General features: G+C 39.0%; 1 protein-coding gene across 1 annotated transcript in view; it reads left to right on the forward strand.

Annotated features, from left to right (window-relative positions):
* Positions 1–10,538, forward strand: part of RAD18 (RAD18 homolog (S. cerevisiae)) — a 152,655-nt gene that overhangs the window by 35,365 nt on the left and 106,752 nt on the right. The window contains exons 5-6 of the mRNA XM_006851574.1: positions 1,905–2,239; positions 5,160–5,259. Coding sequence (XP_006851636.1) covers positions 1,905–2,239; positions 5,160–5,259 — 435 coding nt within the window. The remainder of the gene's footprint in view (positions 1–1,904; positions 2,240–5,159; positions 5,260–10,538) is intronic.

Consider the following 10,538-nt stretch of genomic DNA (forward strand, 5'->3'; position numbering starts at 1 on the left):
TTTTAATTCCTGTTCGCTTTCAGAAAGTAAGGTTGTATCATCTGCATATCACAGGTTGTTAATGAGTCTTCCTCCAATCCTGATGCCACATTTTTTCTTCATATAACCCAGCTTCTCAGATTATTTGCTCAGCATACAGATTGAATAAGTATGGTGAAAGAATACAACCCTGTTGCACACATTTCTTAATTTGAAACCATTCAGTGTACCCATGTTCTGTTTGAACAACTGCCTCTTGGTCCATATACAGATTCCTTATGAGCACAATTAAGTGTTCCGGAATACTCATAATTCACAATGTTGTACATAGCTTGTCATGACCCACACAATCGAAAGCTTTTGCTTAGTCAGTAAAACACAGGTTGTATTCTCTGCTTTCATCCAAGATCCACCGAACATTAGCAATGATATACCTCATTCCACATCCTCTTCTGAATCCACCTTGAACCTCTGGAGGTTCTCTGTCAATGTACGCTAGCAGCCATTTCTGTACTACCTTTAGTAAAACTTGCATGGGAGATCAAAGAAACTGCCCAATGGTTTCTGCATTCCACTGGGTCACCTCTTTTTGGAATGGGCACAAATATGGATCTCTTCCAATCAGTTGGCCAGCTAGTTGTTTCTTGGCATAGATGAGTGAGTGCCTCCTGCGCTGCCTCACTTTCTTGATGTTTTTGATGTTTTTGAGTTATGGTGTTTGAGGAGAATATTGAAGGGACCATGGGCTGCCAAAACCAGATCTGTTTTGGAAGAAATACAGCCAGAGTGCTCCTTGGAGGCCTGGATAGCTAGACTTCGTCTCTCATACTTTGGATATTGTCACTGGAGAAAGATAGTTTGGTAAGGTGGAGGGTCGGAGCAAAAGAGGAAGACCCCCAGCGAAATGGATTGACAAAGTGGCAGCATCAATGGGTTCAAGTATGACAACAATAGTGAGGTTGGCCCAGGATCTGTTGTACTTAGGGTCAATATGATTTGGTACCAACTTGATGTGCATCTAACAACAACAACCACATCCTTACTTTGTTTGGGTAATTTGTATTTCACTCACTTTTTTCCTTTTCAACACTGGTAAAAATTTAACTGTTACAAAACCCATTGTCATCAAATTGATTCCGACCACCTCACCAGCAGGGCTGCTATACTGTTGTTGATAAGTGCCATCAAGTCAATTCTGACTCATAGTGACCCTGTACAGGGTTTCCGAGGAACAGCTCCTGGGTTTAAACTGCTGACCTGTGTTTGCAGTCCAGTGCTTATCCTACAGCACCACACCAGGAGTCCAATACTTGTAGTGGGTTAGTAGTCTTATTAATCTTTTCACAGACCTACCTTTGGGCTTTGTTCACTTGCTCTTCTTTGTCACATTTCTGATTAAATTCCATATGTTATTGTTTCTTTTCTGGTTTAGTTTGCTGTTCATTTTCTAATTTTTAAAATTGTTGTTGTTGTTAAGTACTGTTTAGTTGGTTCTGACTCATAGTGATTCTGTATAGGATTTCCAAAGAGCAACTGGTGAACTTGAACTACTGATCTTGCGTTCAAACCGACATTGCAGTCCTGTGCATTAACCCACAGCACCAGATTAGAATATTGGTTTTCAACTATTTTAATATATGCATTTGAACTTTAACTATACATCTTTCTAAGGTGTACTCTTTGTGGGGGTCTCAAAGGATTTTACCAAGGGTTTTACCAAGGTCTCTAAATTTTTGCTGGGTTCTGCTTTCTAGCACTGACCTTTGGAATCTCAGCTTTCCAGAAAACACTTTGGTTTGGTTGTCATTTTAGAGTAATTTCTATGTTTCTTAGCAACAAATGTTAGTTGGAGAAACAAGTTATGTCGTCAATTTTTTGTTTAAATTGGATACTTTAATTATTTGTTGTATCTTTTGTCCTTCAAGGAATCATCTGCTGCAGTTTGCTTTAGAGTCACCACCCACCTCTCCGGTTTCCTTTTCATCAAAGAACCTTGGTAAAGTGCAGACTCCTATAGGCTCAACACAGTCTCTGAAGCTGGGAAGCAAGTTAATGGACAATTTATTGATCCGAGAAATTGGTGCCTCTACAACAGAGTTGTCAATAAGAGAAGACAAGAGTAAATTCAGTTATCAAAAAGAGGCAAGTGTTCCTCCAGAGAACACAGAGCCATCTTCCGTCAGAAAGACCACTCCAGGCCTCTTTGGTGTCAGTGCTCCTGAGACACCTTCTACATCTGCTTCAAAACAAGTTACTAAAGGTGAGGAAGTCTGTCCTCTGTGTATTTTTTTTAATGGAAGTGTTCTCAGCCCACAGAACAGAAGAATTAATGGACAACCATTTTTGAGGGCAAAGCAATGGGAAAGGGCAAACTAGAAGGAACCCAGAGATTCACTTAGGCTGTGCTTTTAGGCGTGTTTTTCTCTTTCTGTCTCACAGAATAGTAATTCTGGCTGATTGCTACAGAAATGAAGCAATTTTATTTCACACTTGAAGTATTGCATTAGTTTTCTACTTGTCAACTTTTAGTCCCCACTACCTACCTCATCCTGCATAGCATTTCAGTCTAGTCTCCAGGAGCTGCTTTTAACTTCCTGTGCCACTGCTTGAATGCCTCCAGTGGCTAACCAACGTGTTTTGAATAAAGTCCACACTGTTCTGCCAGGCATTTAAAGCTTTTGGCAGTTTGACTCCTACCTCATTTCTTACTTGTCCCTCTCCAAAAGGCATCTGCTCTAGCCCAGCCAGTCTTCCTGCTGTTCTTTCAATATACCCCAGGTATAGATATCTCCAGGTTTTTGCTTATGACGTTTAGACTTCCAGAACAGTTATTTTCCCCATCAGGGATTAGCAAACAATGATCCATGGGTGAGATCTGACTTGCCACCTAATTCTGTAAATCAGGGTTTACTGGAGCGAAGTCACTTCTATTTGTTAATGATTTTCTATGGCTGCTTTCCTGCTACAAGGGGAGAGTGCTGTGTGCTTTACGTAGACTCTGCCCGCATTAATGTATACACACATAGCATGCATAGTGTATACAGATCATACAAATGCATGTTATTTGTGTAAAAATATGGTAGTTGCATGAGAGACAATATGGCCGGCAAAGCCTAAAATATTTTCTATCTGCTCCTTGACTGCAAGTTGCCCTCAGGTGCAAGGTCTGCTAAGGCAAAGGCTGGTGGTTGGAGGCTGCCCAGCAACGTCATAGGAGTAAGACCTGGTGACTACCATCTATAAAGATTTCAGCTAAGCAAACCTGTGGGAAAGTTGTAGTCTGTCACATGTGTCACTAGGAGTCAAAAATGGACTTGTCATTGCATAACAAGAGCTGCAGCCTTTACTGAAAATACATTGCTGACCCTGTAGTACACCTTAACTTGATCCAGACCCGAACTATTCTTTGATTATGTTAAATAACATTTTTAATTGATGGTGTTTTCAGGACTATTTTGTGTGCCATTTGCTTAACTGTTTGATGCATGTGATCACTTGTTTCTGCATCTTGTTATACCAGTGATGTTCTGAGCACCTTTTAGGCAGAGACTATCTTTGGCATCTTCATTATACCAGTACCACGCATATGCCGGGCTTTAGTGTTTATTAAGCTCAGTTAGATCTGTTGTTATTGTTATATGCTGTGGAGTCACTTCCGACTCATAGCGACCCTGTACAGGGTTTCCGAGGCCGTAAATCTTTACAGGAGCAGAAAGCCTTTTTCTCCCGCAGAACAGCTGGTAGTTTCAAACTGCTGACCTTGCGGTTCGCAGCCCGGTTCATAACCGCTACGCTACCAGAGCTTATTTAAGCACACAAGTGTTTATATTCTATAAAGATACGTACATTTTACTTAAATTTCCTAGCGTGTGCCATCCTTGGTAGCTTTTTTATCAGTTGACAGTTCTTATTGTTGTTCTTAAGTGCCATCAAGTCGGTTCCAACCCATAGCAACCCTGTATAGGGTGTCCAAGGAGCAGCTGTTGAGCTTGAGCCACTGAACTTGCAGTTCAGATGACTTTGCAGTCTGGCGCATTAACCCACAAATTGTAGTTAACTTTTTTTCCTAGCAGAACCTGTTTTCAAATGAAATCTTACAGTGAATCATAACATAATAAAATTGGCTCTGCTCTCTTAAGAGCTGGAGATTTTTCTGTTCCACCTGACGTCTTTCGTCATTATTGTTGTTTGCTGTCATCAAGTCAGCACCCAGTTCATGGTGACCGCATGCAGGATGGGATTAGTCTTATGATCCATAGAATTTTCATTGGCTGATTTTGGGGAGTAGATTGTTAAGCTTTTCTTTCCGCTCTTTCTTAGTCTGGAAACTCCTCTAAAACCTGTTCAGCATCACAGCAACATGCTGTGATTCATACCAAGTCTCTTCCATGAAAGTCAAAAGTTCTAGTGCGGAACCACCACTGCCCCAGCCCCATTTTAGTCACTGCCTGCTCTCCGTGAGGGAATCCTAATGTGGCTCTGCGGATTAATGCGCTGGACTGCAAGGTCAGCGGTTCAAGCTCATCAGCTAAACAGGGTTACAGTGAGTTGGAACAGACTTGAAGGCACTTAACAACATAAGTTTTCCATGAGATACCTCCACAGATTCCTCCAGCTCTGTGAAACAGATTGAAAATGATTGCATGTTCTAACCCTAACATTCCATTTGTAATACATATGAGAGCTGAATTAATCAATTTGTAACAGAATTGAACAGTAGTACCTAATCCAATAAATGATTTAATTTAGCTGCATCTATTCTTCCCATTTCCCTCCACTCCAACCAAGTATAACTTTCTCAATTTGAAATTATTGCATCTGTGCTAAGTCATGGATGCTTGGGAAAATGTAAGATTAGTTTTATGGTCTGGGCCCAGCTTGGTAGAAAAATCTTAACCAAGGGATTTTTTGATAAATAAAATTCCCAATTTATTTGCAGTCATTCTCTCTGGGCTCAGGCTTCTAACTGTTTAGTCATCATTCAGTAACCAGGCTGTCCCACTTCCCACTCACATCTCCTTAAACGTACTCTTTTACCCACTTCTGCTTTTTTTAAGTGCATGTTAATGTTGGGAGGTTTTTTGTTTTTTTTTTTAATCTTACTTGTTAAAATATGCCAGTTTATATTATTTTGACCCTTTCTGTAAATAATAAAGTCTCTCTTTTTCTGAAAATTGCAGTGGATTGTCCTGTATGTGGGGTTAATATTTCAGAAAACCACATTAATAAGCACTTAGACAGCTGTTTATCACGTGACGAGAAGAAAGAAAGCCTCCGGAGGTAAGAAAGTTAAGCATACTCATTGGGCTGTGTGCCTCTTGCACTTTGTAGACTTGAAAATAGACCCAACATTTGTTTTATCCTGGTAACCAGCTGCCATGTTTCTTCTCTCCCTTGTTCTTCCCTTTACTCCTATTGGCCAACTCTTCTATTACCTCTGGTTCGTGTTCTCTCTCAATTCCCACTTTGCTAGATATCATTACCTGTATTGAATGTTTAAGCTGCTAATTAAGAAATTAGTGATTTAGAATTCAATTATTTTTAAACTTGTTTTCTTCTTTTAGAGCCACCTTAAAGCCCCTTGGTCAAAAGCAAGGAAGGCTAGACTTTGAATGTTGAATATATAAAAAAATCTTTCTTTGCTTCTTAAAAATGTCCAAAAGTTTATGATACTTAAAATCAATCTTTTCCAATAATTTAATTCTTTTTTTTTTTTAAACGTTTTTGTTGTGAATTGGGTGATAGTTTACATGGGAGAACATCAGCTTTACATTCATCTTATCGTATTTCATTTCACTGCAATGATTACAATCTCTTCCATGTGTCATCATTCAACATATTTGCTTCCATTCCCTCTGGTTTTTTTTTTTTTTGGATGTACACTGAAGTACTCAGGAATATACAACCATTCAAACAACCAAAACACAGCCTGCAAGCCTACCCCTTAGCCATCAGCATACAGCCCCTCTCCCTCTGAGTCCACAGAGTCCCCAGCTGCTCCATCTCTCCACATCATCATCTCTGCCTCCATCTCTGGTGTCACTGCTTCTCTGGATAGGGCCCTGTACTCCGCTCTTCTCCCAGATTCCTCTGCTCCTGGACTGCAAGATCGACCTCTCGCCTCCTCTTGTTACAAAACATCTACCTTTACGTTTGCAACACTCAAAATCAGTCCTGATAGCAGTTATTCACTATTGAACCAATTCATGTTTTTTTTTGATTAGGCTGTTGCATACATGTAATATGTTGTTGTTAAGTGCCCTAAAGTCGTTTCTGACTCATAGTGACCCTGTATAGGGTTTCCAAAGAGCAGCTGGTGGGTTTGAACTGCCGACCTTGCAGTTACTGTCCAGTGCTTATCCTACAGTGCCACACCAGAACTCCACCTGTGATATAAAAGGGTTCGAAAAGGATATGTATAAAATGTAATGTCCTCTTTGCTCCAAACCACTCAAATGTCATAGCTAATAAGTTGTCAGTTCAGTATTTCTACTGAAACTAATCTGCTATTCTGTCTTATACATGATAGTCACACTAATTTTGTAAATGAATGCACTGTTGTTATATGTATGTTTTTTAGAATTGAGAGTTTAGTCAGAGTTGAATTACAGAGTATTAACTAGTCAATGGTTAATGAAATAATAAGGCAGTGGAAGCTGGAAATTAGATGAGCCACGTGATTAAGTGTTTGGGAAAGGGAAGATTTGAAGTTTGGGTTATTTAAGCCTTCAGTCTCTTTCCTGTCACCATCTCTAGGGAAAGAGCGGGTGGTAAGTGAAAGGCGGTCAGGAGCACAGGAGATCCTGAGTTCAGTAATGAGGTTAACCTTGCCATGCAGAAAGGATCTTTATTGTGAGTTAGGAGTAAGGGGGAGACAATAGGTGATAATACAGAAAAGAATAGTGAGGAGGCAAGCTGTAGAAATTAATGGTACCTGGTAGGTGGGGATGAACAGAATGATTGGCTTTTATGTTTGACCAGTTTGAAGGACTTGGAAGAATATTTACCAAAAATCATATTAGTAGGTTTAGTATCATTGTTCTTTGTGATTAAAGATAAAAAGGCATCACTTAATTTTTATGAAATAGTCAAAGTGAATGCAGATTCTGAGGGACAAACTCATGCTATTATAATTTACTAAAGATAATATGTACAGGGAGGGGATTGTAACCTCTGAGATGAAACAAAGTGTATAATTTGTTGAATGTAAACGTGATGATTTTGTTTGTAAACCTTCACACAATTCACAATAAAAAGTAAAAAAAAAAAAAAAAAGGCTACTATGTAAAGCCCAGTGATAATTTTCACTAAGGGGTACACCTGAGTTGAAACTTGGCGCGAGTGTTTCACACAACGTACTGTCTCCTAGTAGATAAATTTGTTGATGAGAATAAATTCTGTATTTTTAGGCTGCTTAGTTAGTGGAGATTTGGAATAATTTTATAATCCCAAGGATTTTTTCTTATAAAACATGGTAGTCTGGTGACCTGATTTTCTCTTTAGAAATGTTTCTTCCTGAAGAATGAGTTGAGAGTATGGACGCTGTGCATAGTCTCTTGGAAGAGTAGAGTCAGCACTCATGAGCTTGCTTGGACTCCTCTATTCTAGATACATCCATCATATTTCTTCTAACACATTTAATTCTGTGTGGTTTCTCCCACAGATGGACTCATCTATGTGCTTAAGTTTAAATTTCAGTAACGATTCCCACATCTTGCATTATGGGATGCAGTAGTCCTGTCAGTTCTTCTGGAGGGCAACCAAGAAGTATGCTTGCTGTCTTGTTCTTAGGAAGAGCTGCACTCTACCAGCTAGTTCGATGTCCAGAAACCTTTTTTTTTGACCCTCATAACGTATTCACATCTTGGAAAACTAGTGTTTTTGAAGATACACTTTAGGGAGCACTGAGTGAGCTACATCCTGAACTCTGGTCACATAGATGAATCTTTGCCAGTTTTTAAATGTCCTGTTCAGCATCCTGATGGGACAACTCTTAGATGTGGATGACAACCCATTCTGTAGACGGATATCAGAGTCGATTTAAAGAGAATCCTATTTCTTTGGACATAATCAGAGTCCTTTCAATACTTTACTCAATTTCACCAACTGGAGAAATGTTTATCAGGCATAAATTCTTGATGGAACTTGTTGATCTCCAGTGACTGTCTCCCTTGTAAATGCCAGTGAACATTACAGTTTTTCATTAGAATTTCACAGTCATAAATTCAATCATCTAACCCTGATAAAATAAATGCTTTAGATATGAACTTAATGAATTTCCCCTCACTGTGTTTATATAACCTCCTACAAAATGATTCAGCTGTTGCTACTGATTTTCTTTTACCATAATTTTTATCAGTCTTGTAGAATCCACTGAACTGTTATAAGAAGAACAATATTCAGAAAAAATGTAATCTGCTGAGGGGTTGTAAGTCTTTCCACACTTAGTTATCTCTTGACTTTTAGACTTTTTCAACAGAGCATAAAAATATTAATTTAGCAAGGGACAAACGGACCTTTAGACTGTTTGCATTAGATTTACTCTGAGGAACCTTGCTAAGAATACTGATTTTAGGTCTCCAGATTCAAAGCTGAATTTGTAGGTGGTGTGGGAAAGGAGTTTGAGAATCTGCACAATTCTCTAGATGATTCTAAGGTACACTAAAGTTTGGGAAACCCAACCTTGTGTGAATTAGGTATACACGTCCTTTGTAAACTCTTACTTTTTGGATAGATCTTTTAGTGTCAAATTCCTACCAATTTCCATATGATTGGAATTGTAATAACCACCTTGAATATTTATTAAACACTTAGTTGTCATAGTGCTGAGTTAGGCATTGCAATCAGAGAACCATGCTAGAATCAGATTAGGTAGGTTGGGGAGTTCCTGTTTAGAAAATGGTCTCAAGTCACTGGTGCTTTCAGGTAGCTTGAATTCTATGCTGTTTTAAGAAGCAATGTTTATTTCTTTCATGGAGGAAGTACAAAGTTAATTAACATGGCTTCATTATATTTAAAATTGTGGCTCAAGGCTTAGCACTGTTTTAATTATGTAGTAGAATTAAAAGTCAGGTGGTGATTTTGCTGATAAACTTTTTGTATATATATTTATGCCACACATTACTGAAATTGAGTAAAACTTGTGTCTTTTATTGCTTTCAGTTCTGTCCTTTGAAGATGATACCACAAAAATACTACTTACCCACTTACTTTTTTTTTTTAAGGTTTTTATTGTGGATTGAGTGAAAGTTTACAGGGCAGATCATCAGTTTTACATTCAACAAATCATATACCTTGTTTCATTACAATGATTATAATCCCCTCCATGTACCATCAGTTAACAGTATTTCTATTCACTTTACTTCTTTTTTTTTTTTAAACACATAGGCATATATAATAATTTACACCAAAAAGCACATTCTGCAAGTCTGCCTCCTGGCTGCCCTCTCTTAGTCCCTCTCTTCTCATGAGCCCAGAGTCCTCAGCTGTTCCCTCTCTCTATATCCTCGCCTCTGCTTCCATCTCTGGGGTTGCTGCTTCTCTGGATAAGGTTTCACATTCCACTTATGCTCTTATCCCTTGATGATCCTAGTGTCCTTTGTTTCTGGACTGTAAGATTAACTACTCCCCCTTTTTGTTAAAAAAAACTTCTACCTTTACAATTGTGACAGTCACAATTAGTGATGATAACAATTACTCATTATTGAGTCATAAGAATCTTATCCCCATCTCTTAACCAGACACATGCTAGACAAGATGAAAACTATTCAGTGGGGACTCTTTCTTCCCCCACACACTGTTAAACTAAACACCCCTTGAAACTTTGTAAGCCAGTCACTTCATGCCTTTATCACCCCCTCATTTTAGGTAAACGATATCTAAGTTGCCCATCCCTATCTACCCTGTGTACAGAAAGGATAGGATTAATACTTGATGTGAAGACTCCTTCCCTCTCTATTGGTATTTAGAGTTACTACTTCCATGAGTATAGGTCAAGTTCACCAAATTGTAGCAATAGAGCCGCATTTCCTTTATCAAATATTGTTATGTTCTTTTTAATTTTCTTTGAGTCGAGTTCTGATTATCAAGCCATTGAGGCTAGATCAAATGGGCACTATCTGCAAGTTTGGGCATTCTTGTGTGTCTCCCTTCACTTCTTATCAGCTGGATGCTTAACTGTCAGCTATAGCTCTCTGTGGCTATGTTCTTTCCATAGGCTCAGGTGTCCCCAGGTCTCACCATACTTTGGACCACCCGACCCTTCCTCTTTCTCTCATCTCCAGGTCAACGGGAGTCTATGGAACGTGGTTGAACTCAGCCCATTTCTTCATTGCTGCCTTTCCCCCTCTTCCACTCACCAGTAGATCAATGTGGTCATCAGCAAGCTTACATGCCCGTTCATGTGTTCCCTTTGAGTTTCAGTCTTACAGTGTGTTTGTCCTGAAGGAACTTGATGGCTTCTCAGCGAACAACTTGTTTATTGTTGTAGTAGTCAGTCATACTGTTATTTTTGTTTTGGGTTTTTCCTGATGATCTTTCTTTGAAGATGTATCTTCTGT

Source organism: Chrysochloris asiatica, unplaced genomic scaffold (assembly GCF_000296735.1).
Source record: "Chrysochloris asiatica unplaced genomic scaffold, ChrAsi1.0 scaffold00030, whole genome shotgun sequence".
Lineage (NCBI taxonomy): Eukaryota > Metazoa > Chordata > Mammalia > Afrosoricida > Chrysochloridae > Chrysochloris > Chrysochloris asiatica.